The sequence below is a fragment of the Eucyclogobius newberryi genome, unplaced genomic scaffold (assembly GCF_026437365.1).
Source record: "Eucyclogobius newberryi isolate DKJ021-1_F unplaced genomic scaffold, fEucNew1.0.hap1 SCAF_1, whole genome shotgun sequence".
Lineage (NCBI taxonomy): Eukaryota > Metazoa > Chordata > Actinopteri > Gobiiformes > Gobiidae > Eucyclogobius > Eucyclogobius newberryi.
Window position 1 is genome coordinate 31,915,858 of NW_027315723.1, and position 23,087 is coordinate 31,938,944.

Genomic DNA, 23,087 nt, shown 5'->3' on the forward strand with positions numbered 1-23,087 from the left:
TTATAAGGGGATGACGACCGCGAATGTAAAATGCTCGTTTAGTGCGCACTTTTGCACAGGCTTCGCCCGTTTACAACGGTAATGTTCCATTTTCCTACTACTAATTAGTATGCACGGGGCGTGCGTGAGTGAAGGAGTGCGTTAGTGAGTGTTTGGAAGTGGGCGAGCGCTTTGCGCTCGATTTCGTGCGCACTACGTGCGCACTTTCGCAGCCGTGTTTTCGCAGCCGCCTTACGAGATTAATAGGCCTCTCGCCAGCTTGTGGCGCTCGGGCCTAATAATAGTGACAATGTTAGAAGCAGAATTACGTTTTTTTCATTCAATCTATTGTTAAAAAATATTTTAAAATATTATAATTTTTTTTTATATCTGGCTGTTTTAGGCACATTCAACTTTATTTTGTCTTTCAGAAAGTTCCATAAAGCTGCTCACAAACTTGAGCAACAGTCACATCCTGGACAACGAGAAAGAAGAAATGTAAGATTTCACTGTTGTTCTGTCACAGTCTCAATAATCACTAATAATCATTAAATCATGGGGCTAAAATTAGATATCGTGACATGTGATATACGAAGAGGTAATTCCACAACTGTTATAGCAGCCACATTGTAAGCCAGGGCCAAAATCAATATAAATGATGCAATATTTATGATTTTATTTGAGAAAAGAACAGGTCCGACTCATTTAACTACATCTGTACTTCCCAACTATAACTATGGCTTATATTTGAGGGAGCAGTGGTCAGAGTCTTGCCTCTCATCCAGAGGGTTGTGGGTTTGCGCCTCTGAACATTGCAGTGACTCATCTATTGACAATTTTACATGGAACAGAACCAATCTAATCTCAACAAACACAGACGCAGAGTATCACAAGAAACATAGTCCTTTTTATTCACGTTTCATCTCTTACATTGTTTCAAGTACAAAGTTAAAATGCCTTTTAATTAGTTCATATTCATACAAGAGTAAAATAATAATAGTGCCTTTTTCATTACTACGACAAACTTAAATACAGTCATGTAAAGACAAACTTGATTTTTAAAACTCCTAACAATATATTTTTCTTATTTTCAGATAAAATTTTAGCACCTTTTTGAAAACATCCACCGTCACCGCCCTTCTTTTAAAAAGCTCATCTTCCTTTAAGTCCTTGAGATGCGAGCGCCACTGTCGTATGGTGTTGGCCGTGTGTCTGTGCGTTGATTTGTAATGGACAGTGTTTTTCAATGTGTTTTCAGTTTGTATCGGTAAAAACAGCGCATTTTTCAGCCTGAAAGCTGTCCACAGGCTAAAAACGGACATCATCCCCTGTTCGCTCTTCTGTATACGAATATCACGCCTGTTCTCATGCCTCGAGTCCATGCGCGCACGCAAACAGGCCCGAGCTGAAATTACACCTGCCAAAAACTACATTTTATACCAGTAACTGTGACAAGGGGTGAGCGATATGTCAAAATTGAGATCATATCGTGGTTTATTTTGAAGGTACGCAACATTTGAAGCATATTGAGCGTATCTTTCATAGTGAAAAAGCTGCAAAATGAGCTGATTAAAAACAAAAAACAAAACATTTTTATGTTGTAAACTTTCAAATAAGGGTATACGGTGATATTTACAGGCATTTCCCATTTGTCTCATAATTAAACCTGAACTAAAAGGTTTAAAAGACACGTTTTAACACATTTCTATTGGATCGACATAATATCGTCTGACTGTTATTGGGAATCTCAAAAAAAGTAAATACCGTATGTACGATATTAATTTTTGTCAATATCGCGCGGCCCTAACTGTGTTTTCAGTATTGTTTTACATATATAGTCCTAGTAATCGACCAGTAGAACTTCACATTCATGAGTCGTGACCGCGGCATGTCCCTGCAGGGCCACCGTATGCGGCCCATACCGTGTATACAGAAGCAGGAGTTTAATTGTAAAACATAATTACAGTAAAAGTCATGAGATTGGATTGACGTGCAGATCGTAATGCCTGATGTCTGAGGCGAGCAATATATCCAAACGTAAATAATATTGTGAATTGTGTTTGGAAGTTGTGCAAAATTTTAAGATCATATACATTGTTATAGTAAAAAAAAAGCTACAAAAAGAGATGATTAAATGAATGAAAAAATGAATGGTAAAAACTTTCTAAAAAGAGTATAAGGTGACATTTCTGCACTTTTGTGACTTATTTTATAGGCATTTCACATTTGTCTCATAATCAAACCTCAAACTGACACATTTAGACACATTTTAACGCATTTCTGTCGGATTTGACGTAATATCGACATATATTCATTTTTGTCAACATCGCCCAGCCCTAGTATATAAATATAAGTACAGCGCGACGATCTGTTGTGTGACGTAGCAAGTGTTATTTCAGCTCGTCCCGATTGCGTGCGTTCAGAATCCGCTCCTTTCCATCCTTTGTCCTTGTGCACGATAGACGAGTCACTGTACGGTAACTAACTGTAAATATGCGCTCTCTAGCCTCTCTCATCTATAGGTCGAGACTGAACAATGCACCCACCTGTAACAGCACACACACTTACACACAATAACAGGTTATTATTGTAGTTATTATTACCATTATTATAATCATTACTCCCTAATCTAACATCATGAAGCTGATTACACAGGACTGACTGACATGCAGCACCTGGGGGAGGGGGGCGGGGTTTGGGGGAGGTAAAGGGTCTGGGAGCACCGAAAGCCCCTAGGAGGTGTCACGCCCCCTAGTGGACCGAGTAGATGCCTGGTGGCAGCAGGCGGCGATGGAAAGCACAGTGTGTATGCAAAATGTGTGTCAAAGTTTTAAAACGTGCAAAGTCACCTATTATACTTCGTGGCATCTGTGTATCGAGAAAGCATGAGCGTACTGAAATACTGCACCGAAACGTGAAGGTGGCACTGGATTTCCACTCACTTTTGAAGGATAAAATGAGCTGTGGCTTTCGTTAAAAAGTAAAGATTTCCATGTAAAGCCTTCGCCAAATAGATGATGATCAGTTGAGAAAAGCCCAAAGAAAAGACAGAGAGCCTTGAGAAGTATAACAGGTGACCTTTGAATAAGTCTGCACCATGTTTGATTAAGTCTGCACCATGTTTGATTAAGTCTGCACCATGTTTGATTCCTGTGATTGTAACCTGTAAGAGCGCTGTAGAAAAAAGCTGAGAAAAGCACCTGAAGGTTGGTTGTAAGACCGTAAAGTAAAGCTGCTGGTTGTACTGTGGTAAGAAAAGTACGTGTCCAGTTTTGACATTTGTTTGTGGAAGGCTTCCTGGGAAATGGTAACTTGAAGCACCAGACTGAGGAGATCTTTTCTCAAAGACAGCCCTGTTTAAAGCTTTATATTATACCTTTGAATTATCATGTCAACGTTCTGAAAATAGCACTTTTATGTCAGAAATAACTAGAATTTGAATTATGAAAAATACAAAGCATTTACTTTTAGTGCATTTATGGTTATATTAAGTAAAGTTATTATCTGAAATTAATATAATGACATATATAATTTATAGTTTACTTGTATTGAAAAGTACTTTTGATCTTTAAGCATTGTGTTGTACAGCAAACCTCTGCAGTTTAAAGGGGAAAAGGCTTTAGTTAACACACATAACTAACAGTTTGCATGTTATTTTAAAAAGTTCAGTTTGTGCTTAATGTAAAATTATAGATGCTTTAAACAAGGCTGTCTGCTTCATTCAGATAAAATTTAAAACCTTCAGAGCATCTCACATTAGCTGCATTAAGAGGAGGATAGTGCTCTTACTTCAAGTGACTGAGCAGAAGCTGAGCACGTTCAGGGCGCTCAGTTCGACCCATTTCAAAGTTAGGATTGCTACTTTGGAAGAAAGAATATTAACCTTCAAAGGAGCCATGACAGCCACCAGAGGGCAGTCTAAACACCTCATGATGTGTTTAGACCTGCAGCTACTATAAGAAAATGTAATAGGAACTACATCTGTAAAAAAAAAACACTTTTTGTTGATCTAAAAATATAAATACAATTTTTAAAAAGCTCACAACAAAAACTGCTGTGTTTTCATGTAACTTTAAACGTCTAATCTCAAAATTTCAAATTGCATTGGTCCTTTAAATTAATTACACGTTTATCTTCTTCAAACTTTTTAAAATGTCATGATTAGAACACTTCTATTTAAAACTGCAGCGGCTAAAACAACATGATCCCGCTTCTCCCTTGAGCACCAAAAACACATAAAAGTAGATCGTAGTTAAATGTTGCACCATTTGTATGAATATTGTCAGTGTGCGACCAGCATCAGAGTAAAAACCAGTGATTACAGCACGTCACTATGCACCAGAACTCAGGGAAGGGGTTCAGATGGAGTAGTTTGCTTAATATAGGTATTAAAAACAGGAAGTTGTATGTTTGGTGCCCCCTAGAGGACACAGATCTAAAAGACATCAGGCTGAGTGAGAAGGCCTGAGTCCTGCACCAGTTGTAAATATCGGCTTTGCTTTTAAGAGTAGCACCAGGGGACTAACAGGTCTAGTATTTTGCGAAGAAGTCCTTTGTGTATATTTGTGTGTCAGCCAACCTTCATGTACAAGCTGCGTGTGTCTGCCATCTTGTCATATTGTCTGTGTGTGAGATGCTAGTCAGGACTAGTTGCAGGCGAAGTACTCCTTCAGTGGAGCGAAGAGGTGCCTGATGACAGGGACGCTCCAGGAGCGCCCCAGAAGTCGCTGACGGGCCAAACGACTCATGTTGGACACGTCGGTGTAGTGCACGGGGAAGCCAAATACTCTGCAACAGAGAGGCATTCAGTTAAAACAGTCACACTAAAAAAGACAGATCAATGGGACAAATGTAAAGTTACAATAGAAGGATTTTTATCCTTGTTTATTTGGGCTGTGATTCTTTGTTTTAGATACTGAATATTTTTTTGATTTGATCAAAGATTTGCTTTGATCATTTTAAACATTTTGATCATTATTCTAGTTCAAACTATTGCACAAAATGGGGTTTTATTAATATAGTTTAAGGTTAACAGCACTAAAGCACTAACAATGTCAAAAATATGGTAATGTTTCATAGTAATATACATGGTGCCATGTTACAGTAACTGTTGCATTATGGGTCAGAATAAACATGCATGGTGAAGAGTGGCAATTCTGCACTTGCTTTAAAAAGCACAAACAGTAAATATGTTGATTTGTAATCCACAGGACAAGTGTAAATGTAATTACTGTATTAGACATGAGAAGTTGACAGAGTTTGTTGCTTTATTGTTGTAGTTCTCACATTGTCAAGGTGTTGAAAGAGAAAGAGTCTAATGGGAAATATAAATATTCCATCACATCAGAAATGAGATGTGGGCCTTTCTTGCATTAAATCGGTATAACTAATCTGAGCCTCTGAACTTGTAATGGGCCATTTCAGTGCCATAGACACATGTCTAGATTTGATCATATCTAGAGTTTGCCAAACTAGAGCATAAGCATTCTGTGCAAGTTTGAGTTCTGCAAGTGTTTACTCAGAACAAATCGTTTTTTAATACATTTCCATGATCGACCCGGTCATACTGTACCTATCCTTCTGTCGAGTGTTAACTGAGTCAAAAGTGCAGTACCTCTCCATCTCGGTGCACCACAAGATGTCCTCCTTGCTGTCCATGTAGACGGGGAAATGCTCGTCTTTCCCCTGCTTCACAGAGTTGGAGCGTGTCGTTATCGTACGCAACTTCTCAAACTGAAATCCACACCCGCACACCAAGCCCGCACAGACACACAAGGACAGACACACATCAATCCTATTAATGCTAAAGCTAATCGTCTTTGGACAGAAAAGAGTGAAGTGTGACAGAATTCAAGAGAAAACAATGAAGTGGTTCTCAGCTGGCCATGGGGACACAAATTTATGATTTAATTTATCATTATTATTTTGTATAGAGTCCTGGCCAACCAGCTGAGAATCATGAATCTACCATTTTAATGACACAATTGAACTAAAAGTAAAACATACCTTGGCTGTACGGCCGTGTTCAAGGCACTCTTGTAGGTCCAGTCTGTCATTGACCATTGCAGAAAGAGGCCTGAAAGAGAAAAGAACAATATTCAAAGTGCAACACATTTCACTAAAATGTGATGAACATGACAATAGTTGATATTTTACTATAATGTTTTCCCCCGGTTTGATATAATGTCATAATAATGTTACTTCCTGGTTGGACGTGAGCAGCAGATGTGACAGAAATGATACCTAGCAACAATATTGTAAACAAACATGAGCCAAAACCCATGTTAATTACACCATAGTTATGATTTGACAAATAATAACACCTGATACACCTCTATTTTGTTAAATGATTGTTTCAAATTGCAGAAAACTGTGACCGTTGTGTTTATATCGTCACAACTCCCTAAAAGTTTGGAATATTGATGCAGGGTGGGACTTGTGTTCCACGTTCTAAAGCCCTAACCTTAAAAACATTAACTGTTCCTAATCTTAATCCTAAACTTAAATTGGGAAAAATATATACTGTCAAAAATAAAATAAAAAATAAACAAAAATTTAAGGCTACACAGCGCCCCCTGGGAAAAAAATGCAGAACTTTTGAGGAGTCCCCTAAATTGTCCCTGCATATTCAATGGGTTGTCACTTATTGATGACACAGACAAAGAGATTCTGTTCTACTTCCTGTAATTTTAAACTTTTCTTTTTAAATTTCTCTTTATAAACTGCAACTTGACAAATGTAAAACTATGATAAACATTTACCACAGGTTCTATCATACCAAACAAAGTAATAATTACAACACCAACAAAAAGAAAACCTGTCATTTTTTGTGAACTCATTGAATGGACATCACGGTGCTTTGTTTGTGCCGTACCTTGACATGCCCGGCAGGTTCCCCCAGAAGTATCGAGCGCGGTGGGCAGCGGAGACCTCTTTGGCGTCGATCATGACCGGATTACACTGAAACACAAATAACGACATTGGTCCGTCTGACTTCGTCACGGCCCGAACGAGGCACTTACCTCTAAAAAGCGTGAGATGTCCCGTTTGTCGCTGACTCCCATGGCGACCACGTTTTCAAACAGCCAGAAGAAAGGCCTCTGGTCGCCAGGCTTCGGCCGAGCTTCGTGAAGAAGTCGATAGAACTCAAAAAACAACCGCCCAGTTCCCTCTGCAAGGAACGGGGTACATTTGCAATTTCAGTCTTAGGGCTGTAATCGACCCACTACAGACATGACCTGCCAAACGATTAATCGACTGAAAACGATTAATCAACTGAAAAAGAGGCGTGGCAAAAGCTCTAAAAACTATTCTAACTATATTAGTTTTTTAATTCAACTGTTTTTGACTTTTTTCGGCTGGATTTGAGCGTTTTTCGTTGCGTTCGTTGTGTTGTTGTGACGTGAGCTAGCTCCGAGCGAGCCCACCAGCCCCCCCCCCCCCCCCCCCCCCCCCCCCCCCCCCGCGCCCTCCGGCCGCGCTAAAGTACGGCGTGTCGTCGGTACACGTTTATATACACGTTTATATGAAAGAGGAACTTCACGAACGATCGGGACACGCACTGGAATCGCTTTAAATTAACTTGTTTTGACTTTATTCGGCTGGATTGAGTGTTTTCGTCGTGTCTTGGCTCTGAGTCCCCCGGCTCCGGCCCCGCCCCCCGGCTCCGGCCCCGCCCCCCGGCCGGCGCCGTACCGCGTTTCCACAAAGGAGGAACTCATGAAACTGCGGAGAACAGTCGTCTTACCCGGAGATCGTCACGTTATCCCGTCGCAATACTGACCTAACCTAATACTGATGTGCAATTCTGTCGTATGTGCAATTGCTGTTGGAATTCATGTGCAATTCATGTGCAATTCATGTGAAATTCATGTGCAATCTATGTGCTGTCGTGACACATATTCATGTGCAATTACTGTCGGGATCACATGCAATGGTATTTATGTATTTATTTGTCTATGGGAGTTTTTATTTATTTATAGGAGATCTTCTACTGAAAGTGTTTTTCAGACTTCCTATAAGTGATCTGTTCTTCTGTATCTACCTCTATCTACCTGCGTTGCACCAATGAAATTTCCCCATGTGGGACAATAAAGGATTATCTTATCTTATCTTATGATCTGAGTTTATGAACCTATTAGTTCACCCACTAATAGGGAACGTGAGCTGGGTTTAGACCGTCGTGAGACAGGTTAGTTTTACCCTACTGATGATGTGTTGTTGCAATAGTAATCCTTCAGTTCATAAAATAACTATTTATATGGGAAAGTACTTCGAAATAGTGTATTTATATATGTAAAAAGGAAGCTCTAGTCTAGATTTTTGGACCTTTAAGATTATGTAAATTACATGCAAACCATAGCATCTTATGTGAGTAATCAGAGGGACCATGGTTAGGAATTAGATGTTTTTTTTCTGTTTACATTTCATTTGAGTGTTTCTTGTCTGCTAAAGTTTACTGTGGCTGCTCAACTGACACCCTGCTGCAGTGGTTGAAATGAAAACAATAGGACTAGATGCATCTTTTTGTCTCACCAAAAAGGCCTTTTCGTGCAGGATTGACTATTGACAGATCGTTACAGGGACTTCCTCCAATTACCAGGTCAAACGGTCCCCATTCTTCGATCTGAAATGACAATACAAAATCATACAGTATCGACCGATCAGAGCTCCAAACGCAGAGCTCCAAACGCAGAGCTCACAACCTGGTTTATTAGAGCATTAGAACGTCATCAAGTTAGCTTTATCTCAAGGGGGTTTCAATAAATACATGATAAAATAAGCTACAAGAGTCTATTGGCTTGAATCTTACAGGCCGGTGTTTGATTGGAACCACTTTCTGAACTCACATGTTTGTGTGTAACATTGCGCACATCCCCGACATACATGATGCGTCCCTGGTGCCGGACCATCCCCACGGTGATGGAGTCCTCGCATACCTCTGAGGCCACGTACTTGTCCACCTGGAGCCCCAAGTCCTTCAGCACTAACAGACCTGCCAACAAAGAGTGCTGCTGTTACTGACAGACCGAGGTAAAGTCGCTAGAAATGTACTTGAGGGTAATGTTATTCCAAAACATTATAACTCGAGTAAAAGTATGAAGTTTGACTCAAGTAAAGAAATTACTCAAGTAAGAGCAAAAAAGCACTACTGCTCGTACACTCGTGTACACTGATGAAATTTGTGGTTACCTGTGGCAATGCCGTCAAACAGCGACAGTACTCGGATGGGCTTCCGTTTCTCTGCTGCAACTGGAGGATACAACTTGGCCGGTTCCTAAAAAACACAGACACCATAACAATTGTAACTCAAGAACAGCAACAGAACGTTTAGTTTATTTATGAATCAGACCTGCTCCCTCTGCCAAATGCTCGAGGCAGAAGTTAATAATGGAAGATTAATATGTTTAGATAAGTTGTGCACTTGCTGGATCAAGGAATTTTAAGTTGTGAATTTCAATTTTCTTGGTTTCAATCAATTACGAATGAGGTTTACGATCCACCTCTCGGTTTCCTCAGGTGACATGTTCAGTTTGTCTGCCAGCATACTTATGCTAATGCACTGGTGGATTCTGCAGAAGGTCTCAAAAATGAAGAGTCTAGCATTTTCAATGAATTCCTCCAGGCAGGCAACCAAGAAGAAGTCATTCACCAGAACAGACTCACACTCCCGAAGTTTCTTCTGAGCTCTATCAAAATCAAAGTTCACGTAGAGGCACTCCACAAACTCTGTAATTGGATCTTTGTAGGTGTAAGATTCCTGTTGTATGACTTTCACCAGATCCTTCAGGACCTGTCGGCGTTTACGAACATCCTTGTTGGTGATGACTGCTGTGGTTAGGTAACGCAAGATGTGGGGGCACATAGTCTGAATGGCATTCAGGTATTGAGGTTGATAGAGAAATAGCTCAATGATAGATCGTAGAATCAATAATTCATAATCAATTCATAACTAATAAAAATGAATACTGAAAAATATATATGATGCAATATATTGAGAAAAACAACTCTTTCTCACATTATTTACTAAAACCTGGTATTTGATCATATCATTTTGTGTCTTTGTGTGTGTGGAACAAATCACCTGGCTCTTGATACATTACCTGACAAAGTCTATAATCGCACTATGTGTCTATAGTGTCACTATATGTCCAAACACATCACAAACTCTGCTTAATAATAATGATTAATTGTTTGGTCATATCTCATTTGACTTGCAGAAGCCTGAAGTGTGACTATCTAACATCCAGAAATGTGAGAAAAAACATTAAAATTATTCAGAAACACATGCAGGTCCAACACGTACAAAGTCCTGCTCGTGGTTGTTGGCGAAGAAGTGCTGGAGCCTGCAGGGCCAGTCGTCGCGCCGCCGCAGCATCCCGTAGGTGCTGCGCGGCCCACACATGTAGCAGTTCCACGGGTCCTCCTGGATGGCTACGGCCGCCGAGCCTGCCCCGACCAGCAAGTCCACGCACTCCACGCAGAAACACCTGCAGGGGGTGGACATGTGACGGTTTAGTATGTCGGCCCAACGTTTCCAAGTGGCCATTCGTCGAAAAAACAACCAGGTCGAGTCAGGTTGTGTCTAGAGCTGGGTTTCGATTCAAATTTCAAGAATCGATTCGATTTTTACGTTTCAAAATCGATTTTGTCCGATTTCTCAGATTCCATCCGATTCGCTCCGATTTCGATCTGATTTCCGATTCGATCCAATTTCGATTCGATCCGGGGGTTAATGTTATTAAAAATGAAAAATGTATTTGAACCGTTTCCTTCACTTCATGACTGTGTAGAGAAGCAACATTTCAAAACTAGTATTATATCAATATTAAACAGCAAATCTTACAAGTATTGGTAGTTACTGATGGAAGACTGATGAAAAGGTTAAGGGTCAATCTACCTTCAAGAAAGATAATCCAGGAGTCCTGAATTATCTTTCTTGAAGCTAGATTGAAGTTCACTGAGGGAAATGAAGAAAATAATTTTAATTTAAAAAAACAAACAAACAAAAAAACGATCTTTGGACGTACGAATCGATAATCGGTCATTAATATGCGAATCGATTAAAAATCGGAAAATCGATTATTTCAACCCAGCTCTAGTTGTGTCTATTGTATGTCTGACTGTACAACACAAAGCCAGAAGTAGGTTTTTAAATATGTGTAACTTGTCCAGAGCCCTCACAAACCCTTTGGTCCATTGTTAATATTCACATTTTCATTTTTGAGTCCATGCATGGCTAAAAACTGATTTTTGTTTTTTTTCCATACACCAACAATGGAACAAACGCAGCCAATAAGAGCACTGCTTTCAGCTCCTTTTATATTTTGATTGACATTAAAAAAAAACTTTATGTTAGACGCATATGGAGAGCAGCTGTCTCTTTTTATCACAGAGTCCTGCTTTTACAATACGGTCTTTGAGGAAAAACACTAACATTTACTCTTTCACAGAAAATGTCAGCTACCCCAGCATTAAACATTTAAATCAATCTTTAAGAAGCAAATATGAGTACGGCCCAATTGTTAGCGCACATGAATCTGATGTAGGAGAGACTGCTTGATGTAGAACCAAACCTACAGCCTTGTGTTGCCAGTCCTGGGATGATTCTGTCTATATATTTATATAACGGTGGCTACTGCGCCCAAATTGTCGACAAGTAAATAAACTTTCTCCGGACATTTGTGGGTAAACAGTTTCAGCACAAATGAAATCAAAACCATGATTTATCTGAGTGATAAAAGGGGTTTTGTTCCACTGACCTACAGCAGTTGTTGTTGCCGCACATGAGCACTTCCCTGCCTCCACAGCAGATGGTGCAGTACGACTGGTATCCGTCGTCGTCGTACTGATACGCACACTCCAGGAAAGAGTTCTGCAACAGGCGATTCAATTAAAACATCTTTAACGTTTCAAGATTGCAACGTCAAACACACAGATGATTTGTTTTGAAATTATATGGTTTAAATCTTTCAGGTCAAATGTCGTACTTTGCAGCCCTGGCACATGGCTCCCATAAAGAGAGGATGCTCCAAAGAGACGTTGAGGCTTCCACAAGAGATGCAGATATCTGTGAAAAGAGGCATAATTTTCAGCATTTAGAACAAGCATTATAGATCTGATGACTCATTTTCAACACTTTTACCTTCTATGTTTCTTGTCTTCTTTTTTACTTCACATATTAGCCTCTCTAAAACAAGAAAAGTTATTATTAAGATTAGACTTCAAATATTGACACACACACGCTTCTCATCATATCATGTCTGTTCACCTCTAGTGCCCTCGTCGATGACCTCTCTGATCTTCGACTTCTCGGCTGCGTTTTTGCGTGGCTTCTTTGCAGGTGGAGGCGTGTACGCTGCCTCAGGCTCCGCCCACATTTCATGATACACCTCCTTGTATGGATTTTGCTCCTCTGTCAAGGCAAGGACGGAAGTGTAAGTGAAACTCTAAAACATGAATGAAAACTGAAATTGTGGGTGAGCGCACTTAAAGAACACATACTATGCCTTGTTGTACTGTTATTGACCTTTAAACATGCTCTTGAGTACATCTACTTCAGGATCTCATGTTTAGAACGTTAGAATAGTTGTACCGTATTCTCTGCACAATAGGGCGCACTGGATTATAAGGAGCATGAAGCGAAACAAAACGTGTACCACACAAAATCGCTTCGAGGTCAGCAAGCACAATCGGAATTAATCCATATATAAGGCGCAATAGATTATAAGACGCACTGTAGTTTTTTGAGAAAATTAAAGGCTTTTAAGTGCGCCTTATAGTGCGGAACATACGGTATACAAAAATTGCCCATGACAATCTATCATTCAGGCGTTTCCTGCAACATGAACTGAGTTAGAGCTCCAGCTACTAGCTACAGAGGGAATTACAACGAGGAGATAAACAAAAGCTAGCTTGCCCTGAGATACGAATGTAAGCACATAGTTAAAATGGACGTGCTTTTGACACGGAAATGCTCAGAACGAGTCTGGCGATTTAAAAACAGCACAGAAGATCTTTGAGGAATTCTGCCTTGGACGTCACAACACTGTAATTTTGGAGAGTTTTTGACGCTCGGACCGGGAGGACTTCATAGACAAGCGTGAATGCAGCTAAATGCAACAGGTATGTTTTGGATGAGGGAACAAAGAGCTCAAGAAAGTAAATGTTGCATAATACGTGTCCTTTAGATCATAAAAGAGAACACAGCAAGTGACTGTCCCCTCATGTGACGGCTGCGTACCCTCAGGAGGCTCCAGTGATTGCGGTCCGCCGGGTAAGAAGCCGGTCATGGCCCATTCGATCATCTGTCGGGTCTGCTGCTCCACGACCTCGCCCTCGTCTCTGGAGTCGCACTGTGGCAGAGGCCGGCCTGCCCGCGTACTGGCCACCTAGACACAAACACACGTGCAATCACTGCAATTGTGGCAGTCTGGATGGAAAAAATACCCTTGATGTGAAAGAAAACACCAATTATGTGTCGAAGTACCGTTCCCTTCTGTTTGTATACAACCATAGACACATATTTACATCAGCTACTTTTAGGCAAGTGGTTCTCAAGCAGATTGTCTGGTGGTGGACAAATGTATTCCTTTTGTCCACCACCCGATAAAATGGAACCATCAAGCTCCTGGGCATTTAAAACATACAAAGAAAGCTTTGACCCTCTGATTTCCAGTCAAATCAAACATTCTGGGATTAAACAGGATCAGTTTGAACTCCAAACAAAATAAGTTACCCCAAGATTACATATTACAACATGGATAGAACACCACACCAGTTTAGTCAATTAATGGTTAAAGACAAAACTATTGTACTGTGTTTATATATACAATATATAACAGTATTTTGGACTGGGGCTAGTGTTACTAAATGGAGTGACTATGCAATTTGTACATATTGTATTTTATTTGAATATGGGCCCTTTGGACCTCAGCTTATTCAGAGACGGCAGGTGGAAGGGAGCAATTCTGCAATAACTTGGCACAAACATACGTCCCCTTTTGTGGAATAATATAAATAAATAAATAAATAAAATACATGTTTTTTTGAGAGTCAGTTCTGTGGCGTTACCTGCAGCGCTTCGAAGATGGCTTTGCGGTACATGGACTGTTTGTTGTAGGTCGGTTGGTGGAAGGCCGAGGAAAAGGAGCTGAACAGCATAAGCTTCTCCACACAAACCTGTACAGGACAGTAGTATTATTGTTGACGTGTGTATGTCTACTCTAATGGTTGTGACCAGTTCAAATGTTTAAAAAATGGAAAAAATGCATGATTGTTTCATTTTCAGCATGCTTTTCTTTGGCAAGCTTTGGGATATGTCAATCATCCTCTTTGACGAAGGCTTTTGGACAATTCTGAGCAGCACAAACATTTAAGGTAGAAACATATGATCATGTATTGTCTGCTTTAAGGAAAGTTACAATTGAGCCACAGTTTATTCTCATTAAATGGAGATGTTAGTATCAGCATAAACATTACAGGTCATAAAACGTCGTATTCAACCCACCACAGAGAACTTGCCGTCACCAAACCACATGACCCAGCGAGTGCCGTCTGCCGCCCGACTCCGGCCGCTCACCCACCAGGACACGATCCGGCCGGGCCACCACGAGAAGCCCCTCAGCTTCCCAAACACCAGGGCGCCGATGCCAAAGCCGCGACCGTCCTGTGGGTTTAGTAAATATTATGTATCAGTGTCATGTTCCTGCAAAGACGTTCAGTACACACACATTACATACAGAGATCAAAGTTATTTACCTGGTACTCTATCTCTCTGGGCGTGGCCTGGTCTCCCCGAGCGGCGGGCTCCGGTGTCATGGCAACGGTGGGAGAAGCGGGGTCTGTGTGCTGCTGGGAGGAGGGAGGGGCAGGACTGGATGGCTCCTCCTTCTGGAAATCCACCTCCGATAAGTCGTCCATCATACTGATCTCGGCCTCCCTGTAAGCTCGCTGCTCGGCCTGGGGAGGAGATCAATACACTACTTCATAAACAAAACAAACTGTACACAATATGTATACACATATACAGTATACACATTCTGAACGTGTTGTGTGTAGAGGTGGGAGAACGATCGGGGGAAAATGACATGGCAATTGTTGTTAAGAAATGCTAAATTTAAAAATGTATCGACTATAATGAAAACCATTGGAAATTACCTCAAAAAGAGACTGAAACGTCAAGTGTAAACTCCCAAACAAGGTTATAAAGTGATATTTCTGCTCTTTTGTGTTTCTTGTTATGGTCTGACACTTGAACTTCAAATTTCTGATCCTTTGTGAGAAAAATAATCAAGATAATGCAAAAGAAATTTGAGATATTTATTTTTGACAATATTGCCCAGCCCTAGTTGTGTGATACCTCTTATTCATGAACAATCTCAAGAGTTTTTCAAGAGTAGGAGCTGGGAGCCGTTTCTCTGTGATGTGGCAAATGCTTTCGATCATGGCCACAGCGCTCCAAGCTCTAGGAACAATCCACTAATTGTGTCTAAACAGGAAGTGAGCGAGAGGGCGTGGCACCAGGGTGAAGAGAGTTCAAAGGGTTCGTACGAGTACAGCAGGAGGATAAAGCTTTGTATTACTGAATTATAGATGGAAAATAACAAGATAAGTACAAGATAGAAGACGCTACGTGCCTTTTCCACTAAAATCAACGGGAACGGTCATTATATTTGCTCTAGAAATATTAGTATATAGAATTATGATCATATATTATTCATTATATAAATATATTTAATAACCTCAATAATAACACTTTCATTTCTATGCAAAAATACAGATTAATTTATGATAATAGTAATGGTAAAATTGATAATAGACATAACACTTTGTAGTATAAGTAAAGTAGTGCAAATAGATTAAAATGTTGATGAATAGTAGCTTTATGGCTCTTGACACAGATTCAGTGAAAATACAACAAGTGTTGGCTTTAGAATCAGAAGGCATCAGAAAAGTCTTAGAGGAAGAGAAAAACAAACTCAAACGCTTTTAAGAGAACCTCCTGAAACAAAATTAAACTATTTAATTTAACGAATAGATCCAAGCAATTATTCTAATTGTTTGGCTGTGAGCGGGTTCAAGGTTTTTTTGTGACATCAGAATCAGAATCTTTGATTCATTCCCAAGTGGAAATTATGTCTGTAACAGACATGCAACTGACCAGCAGAAGAAAGGAGAAGTTATTAAAAAAGTCTATTCTTACAACACGGCTAACTCTGTTTTTATCAACTAAACCAAAACTTTTAAACTTGAATTGCTAAAATATTGTCTGATTTTTTGTCAATATCACATTTGTTTACTCATTCTACTTAAAACATGATGAAACATGACAAGTTTATCAACTATAACCATGTTATATTATGTTTTTCTTAGAAAATTATTAGAAAAAAATATATAGCTCAATAATTTTATCATATTCCAACATTGTTCCTCACCTTTTTCTTTACTTATTAAAACTGTCTAATGAGTGTTCTGTCTGCATAAACTAGAGCTGCATTTTTTATAGACAAGGGGGACTTTTCCAGTTTATTCTTGGAAAAAGGCACAAAAACAATTGTTCCCTGTTAAGCATATGTAACCTGTGCTCATACTGCTTTAAACACATTCTCAGTTTATGTTCAGCCAGAGTCTCATGTTCAGCTCAAAACCTTCAGAATTCCAGTCTCACTGAGCTGCAGAGGCTGCACTAGCACTGGCTCATGAAGCATTTGCTGGAGTTTACTCCACTCTTTTATTTCATAATGTTTTCTAGGAGTGTAACTATCTATCAGTAAATCTTGTAAAGGTTCTAAATCTGAGCCCTTTTTGCCCAAAGCTCTAACACAGACACAAGCAGCAGCATATAAAGACAATAGAGGTGGAAGGTGTAAATCCAGGAGGAAGAGACAGTAAAAGTGAGTGTCAGGTTGTGACAGTGTCTCCTCAGTTTGACCCAGAGGTTGCGGGGTCACCCCATCCAACTCCTGTTGACCCCTGACCCAATAAAAGCCCTAATGGTGCAGTTACACGGGCCATAGACAGACCACACATTCTAAAGAGCAGGAACAATTGTAGTGAGAGAGGAAACATCTGGGACAGGACAGAGTTTCTCTATGGCACTGCACAGAAAAGTAAAACTAAAACCACTAGGATTCCTCATAAAGGTAAAACACGTCTCTGTTTTACCTTCCTTTTGTCATCCCTGATTGAAAGTACTTGATCCATGAATGTTGATCAGGCCTGGACTCTGGTCTAATCCCCAAACCCATCAGTGGATGAAGCTGTGTCTGTTGCCTGGTAACAGTAGTCATGTGACCATCCTACATGAAGAAGCACTGAGTCACTGTGACGCCTTCCTCTGCAGTCACACAAACAGGCTCCAACACCACACTGATTACACACAGTTAAGGGCCATTCACCAAACCTCCGCAAACAGTGGCTTAGGCGGTAGAGCCAGCTTGCCTACCACCAGAGGGTCTGCAGTTGGAATTCCCCCGCACAATCCAATTCATACTGTTGTTTGATCGTGTAGGCATGATATGTGCAGGATGGGAATAAATGACGGGTGGAAAAACAAATAGGGTAAACAAATTGTTATTATTGTCATTGTTTAAGCACTCCTTGCTTTGTGTAAATGATTAAACTACGTCTGATTGAATGATTTAGACATAAAGCCATGTGTGTTTTCATTCGAGGGTTCAAACAAATGCTAGAGGGGACCGTAATACAGAGTGGACCCAGCGGAGGTAGTAATATCGTGAGTTATGACTTTAAACTTTATCAGACCCTGTGTCCCGGTCAGTGTTTTCACTCTCAGGCCTCTCCTCCGTCACCTTTGAACTCTGACCCCATGACCGCGCCAAAGAGCCACCTCCGAAGCCACGCCCCCTTTAAACTGCTACTGACCCTGACCTTTGCATGAACTCTTCCAAGTCAAACACACACAAGCAGAAGTGCATCGAGTAACAACAAATCACTGTTAAATCAAATATTATATCAAACATTGGACAGCTGTTTACTCTAGAAGTCTAGATTTCCCTGCTCTGAACAAAAGTCAAGGAGCAGGTCAAGGAGGAAGTCATCTTATTCTGTAAAATGATAACCAGTCCATTTGACTCAATTTTACCAGTATATAAATTTCTTACAGTTTTCGCTATAACTCTTTCCGCCAGGGCAAAAAAAAAAACAACAAAAAACATTGATTGCATGTAACAAACGGCAAGCAAGCAGATAAACAAATAAAACTTTTCAACAAGCTCTTGTCAGACACCATAGGAGCCAAGGAATATCTTAATAAATCGCACGCACAAGAGTAAGTCTGTGTTTGGTACATCAAAAAACTTTCCTCAATAATAACAATACCAGCAGAAGACAAGACATTATATGCATTTTCTAGTGCACAAGTCAGAAATACTGGCATCACTGTTACATCCATCTCAATGCACTCTCTATTGCTGATCGGCCAAGGGAAAAAGCCAGAGAGACTTACAGCGCGGACATCTCCATCTCCACGTTGCGTCCTTCCTGTCATCCTGGACACTTTCCCTTCTCTGAGGTTTCAAAGCAAAAACGCCGCGCTATAGCCGTCTGCTGAGCCCTGATGCCCGGCTCTGATTGGCCAAACCTAAAAGCAGTGATTTAGCTGCTCCCGCAGTGAACAGATGTTTGGGTGTAGAGTTATGTCTGGTAGCCGCAGGGGTTTAAAAAGCAATGATGACTGGAAAGGGCGGCATTGTGAGTGTATCAGAGGTCAAAGGCTACATAAGCACCAGACTCAACAACACCAGGGGACGTGTTAGGGTCAGAACACATGTGTTAGAAGCAGTGCGCATCCAGTCTGGATACAATTGGTCGGGATTTTTGAAAGATAGATAGCTCAAGGGGAAAAAACATGTAATGAAATGAGGCAAAGTCTGGAACGAGAAGCTCAAAACAAAGCCTAGACTAAATGCACTGCAAACGGCAAGCCAATCTATATATTTTATTTTATTCAAATAATAATTTACTGCTTTTATGCAAATGTAAGTATGTGGTAACTTTTCACAAAATCAAAACTTGCACAAAATACACACCAAAAAAGTTGTTGCTTTGTTATCGCTGCATTGTGCGACATTACGGCGACAAATCAATCATTTATTTAATTACTTAATTTTGTATTGTTCAAAAACAAAAACATGCATTCTGTGAGTTTATTTGTTGAGGACAGTGCAGGTTTATGGACATACATGACACACATGCCCTAAACACGACAAATCCACCGGTCACACATTCACGCTCACAAACACACTCATAACACACATAAACATGTGTACATGGACACACATGGCAAGGTGGGTGAAGTGCCACCTCCACGGCCCATCCCTGCTTAACCACTGTGGCCTGACGAGATAGGGCATAGACAAGATGATATGGACTCACAAAGATGGGGAAGCTTAGAAATCTATGCTTAATATCTGAGAACTTATTGACATCAAACCAATACCGAAATAAATAGAAATAGGTTACTGTTTTCCTTCAAAATACTTGCCAAAATAATTAGAATTAAAGCCGCAAGCGGCAATGATCGGCCCTCGCCACGCCGCCGCCACGCCGCACGAGGAGGGGGCGCTAACGCGCCCCAATTGTCCTTTTATTACATCTACTGCTGAATCTGTGACGCTGTCACATCTTCTCCCCTTTGTTTTACCATCAAAAAGCAATTTTATTTTGAATTCTTGGCAAAATGTGCGGCTTTGCCGCACAGAGACCGTGACTTTTTGAATAAAAATGTGGATAACTTTTGATGGTACACCCCTGAAGATGAGTCTCACCAAATTTCAGGTTAATAGGGCTGACGCCCTGGGAGGAGTTTGTGAAAGTATAAAGTGTAAACATGTTCTGGCGATTTCCCCATTGGAATAACGTGGGAGGTTTTGGTCATCGCTACGGCAAAGCCATAACAATTATGACATGGGTCTCATTGACTTTTTTGATGAGGATGCTAAAATTGAGTTGTTTGTCAAATTTCATATAATTTCGCAAAACTAAACATTTAACCTCCATATAAAATCTGTACGGGGGGGTTTGTGGCGCCAAATTAATTTATTTAACTTCAAGTAGGTTTAGGGCAAAGAGTTTAACAACTGATTCTAATTTGACGCAATTCGGACTTTATCTGCGCAAACGGCAGAAATGTTAAATTTGGGAGATTTCTGAAATTCTAGCTAAAGTTTGCGGCTTCGCCGCACAGAGACCGTGACGGGTATCAATGTAATTTGAATAACTTTTGATGTCCCACTCCTCAGTACCATTTTCACCAAATTTCAGCTTTTTAGGGCCAACACCCTGGGAGGAGTTCGTAAAAGTACGACATTTGGAAAAACTCCTGAGTCATGCATTGCCAATTTTGAACCAATATGGCCGACATTTGGTTGGGCGGACGATGTTGCCGTAATAATATTTTTTACTTCTCTTGTCACCATCTACCTCTGCGCCAAATTTCATGATTCTACGATCAGATTTTTTTTTGGGTCATTTCCTATCTCTCAATGCATTTTTGGTACATTTGGGGGCGCTGACGCGCCAATTTTTTTTTATTTTAGAAAAGGGAAATAGCCAGAATGTAGAGAGGCACGATTTTTAGAGGTGTGCAAATTTTTGTGACTTTTGGTCAATGTTCACTGGGTGAAAAATAGGGGGGTTGGTCCCGAGAAGAAGAAGAAAGAAAGAAAGAAAGAAAGAAAGAATAATATTCCGATGCGAAAACAATGTTTCCCATTTTTCAAATATCATAAACTATACATTTTCGGAAAGCGCTCGCGCTTTCCTACCTCATGGTGTGGGTCCCTGGTCACTGACGGGTACTTTCGATAATTTTGAGTGGGCTCCGCCCACTTTGTGTTTTTGGCCCTCTATACAGTAATGATGTTCAATTTTTGCATTACATGCTTATATGCACGGAACATGCAAGAGATGGGGAACGTATTTGTGAGCTACTTAGGGCAAATGAGTGCTTTATATGTAAAGTGCTCGTTTAGTGCGCACTTTTGCACGGGCTTCGCCCGTTTACAACGATAATGTTCCATTTTCCTACTACTAATTAGTATGCACGGGGCGTGCGTGAGTGAAGGAGTGCGTTAGTGAGTGTTTGGAAGTGGGCGAGCGCTTCGCGCTCGATTTCGTGCGCACTACGTGCGCACTTTCGCAGCCGTGCTTTGCACGGCCTTACAAGATTAATAGGCCTCTCGCCAGCTTGTGGCGCTCGGGCCTAATTACAAAGCACTTCAGCCCCACGATGAGTTGACTTTATTGGCTGTAATTTCTTGTGGTGAATGAAACTGTGCCAGGTTTTGATTGTCTGTAAAAGGGAAGATGTGGTTTAAGACAGAGTTGGGGGTGTGAACACTCATTCTGCTGAAGAAACCTGGAAACATTTAACCCCTCAACCCATTAACGACATCAACATCCTCCCTTTTCACGTCCAATAACTTCCAGTTTTTCTTTACTTCCTACAGCACAAAGCACTGACTTACAGCCGAGTTGGGTCAGCTAAAACATCCCTCAACAGACGTGGAATGTATGTATAATATAATAGTTAACATAATGTATGGATAACACATAGGGTGTGTAAATATTCAGCTGTACCACAGGTTTTATGACCCAGTGATGGCAAATATATTATTTGAACTGGCTAAATTTTCCCATTGTAGAAAAGGTTGTAATAGTCTGCAAGTATTACAAAATACATTTGTACAGAGTGATTTTCAATCCAGAAGTATTAGATAGTATCAGTACTGGAATGTGGAAGTGGAGTTTGCAGAATCCTTTGAATCGAGACAAAGAGAAAGTGAATCAGTGTGAAGTCTCTGAGGACTCATTTACACAGGTCAAAAACACAGGTCGTTTACTTCTGCCGTGGCCATTCACTCCAGAGGTAAAACATGGGTAAATAGACAAACAAAAAACACTTAATGTTTTAAGTTTTAAAATATATTTAATGGTCAAAATTGTATATTCTAAGTAAATGCATTTGTTTAGGTCAAAATTGCGCTCCACGTTCAACATTTACACATATATTATAGTTGAATGTTTATATATTTGAGCTAGGAAAGACCTCAGTGAACCAAATGTAAAAACAAATGTATCTGTATAGAAAATACAGTATACAACCTTTATCCAGCAAAATATACAGCTTTTAACACTTAATAAAACTTCTACTATGAGTTGTGTAGCTTTTACAAGCAGCTTCTGAAGTTTTTAATCTGCAGTTTTTGGTCCCACCTCCATCTTCCAGCGGCTGAGCCACTCCTCCTTCTGTCTGCGACTGATGTAGTAGGGGTCTCCAGCCTGAAACGTCACTCTGGGCACTGGCTTCCTCCGCAGCCTCCCTGCCTCTCCCTTTGACCACAGACAGAACATGTCAGTATGAACAGTGACCCAGTGGAGCCATGTTGCAGACGGAGCTCGCTCACCTCTTTCGGAGAGTCGCAGTTTCTGTCTTCTGGCTCGTCTGAAAAAATATTGCATTAATGAATGTAAAAACAACAAGTGCATATCATGAGGCAGCAGTGTCTCATTTGAAAGTCAGTTTAAGGTTTGAGGAACATTCCTGACTCCAGTTTATACGGCGTGTGTGTCACATGCCCTAATGCAAATAACTGATAGACTGGACATTGTCGTTGTAAAGGTACATCTATCTATGAGGCCACAGTTTTTATCCATAAAGATGTGAGATACACATACATTCATGTGTGGCTAGTATTTGGAGAGCCACAAAAATTTATCAATGATTGAATTATTGCAGATATTTGAAGTAAAAAACTGCATAATAGGCCTCTACAAATGGCACCAAGTTCACACGCTTTGGGTTAAGCCCCCACCTTTGCTCTTTTCAGACTGCTCCGCTCTCCGTCGCCCTCGGAGACCCTTCTTGCGTGGGGAGGGGGAGGGCTCTGGCTCCTCAGGTGGAGTGGGCGGGGCATTCGCACATGGGTCAGAGGTCGCCATCTCCTAGGAAACAGAAAAAAAACAGCGTCTAGCTTTCGGTCTGACTACAGCTGCACTAAAGCAGGCTCCACACATGTGCATAATGCATAAAACAAGTATCAAAGAGCTACAAGCATACAGTTATTAGTCTGGGCTTGTTAGTG

The 23,087-nt window shown here is 40.6% G+C and overlaps 1 protein-coding gene across 5 annotated transcripts in view; it reads right to left on the reverse strand.

Moving 5' to 3' along the window:
• Positions 1–864: 864 nt before the first annotated feature.
• LOC140358743 (DNA (cytosine-5)-methyltransferase 3A-like) overlaps positions 865–23,087 on the reverse strand; it is a 43,711-nt gene continuing 21,488 nt past the window's right edge. For 2 of the 5 annotated variants that reach the window (XM_072443787.1, XM_072443804.1), the window contains 20 exons: positions 22,818–22,947; positions 22,410–22,447; positions 22,219–22,335; positions 14,740–14,940; positions 14,489–14,647; positions 14,053–14,160; positions 13,223–13,370; positions 12,251–12,394; positions 12,125–12,169; positions 11,970–12,049; positions 11,742–11,854; positions 10,286–10,469; positions 9,172–9,256; positions 8,829–8,974; positions 8,515–8,605; positions 7,002–7,150; positions 6,854–6,939; positions 5,986–6,055; positions 5,594–5,712; positions 865–4,767 (listed from right to left, as the gene is read on the reverse strand). In XM_072443787.1, coding sequence (XP_072299888.1) covers positions 4,626–4,767; positions 5,594–5,712; positions 5,986–6,055; positions 6,854–6,939; positions 7,002–7,150; positions 8,515–8,605; positions 8,829–8,974; positions 9,172–9,256; positions 10,286–10,469; positions 11,742–11,854; positions 11,970–12,049; positions 12,125–12,169; positions 12,251–12,394; positions 13,223–13,370; positions 14,053–14,160; positions 14,489–14,647; positions 14,740–14,940; positions 22,219–22,335; positions 22,410–22,447; positions 22,818–22,947 — 2,355 coding nt within the window. In that variant the 3' untranslated portion in view covers positions 865–4,625. The remainder of the gene's footprint in view (positions 4,768–5,593; positions 5,713–5,985; positions 6,056–6,853; positions 6,940–7,001; positions 7,151–8,514; positions 8,606–8,828; positions 8,975–9,171; positions 9,257–10,285; positions 10,470–11,741; positions 11,855–11,969; positions 12,050–12,124; positions 12,170–12,250; positions 12,395–13,222; positions 13,371–14,052; positions 14,161–14,488; positions 14,648–14,739; positions 14,941–22,218; positions 22,336–22,409; positions 22,448–22,817; positions 22,948–23,087) is intronic. The other 3 variants (XM_072443796.1, XM_072443818.1, XM_072443812.1) reach the window with 3 other exon arrangements.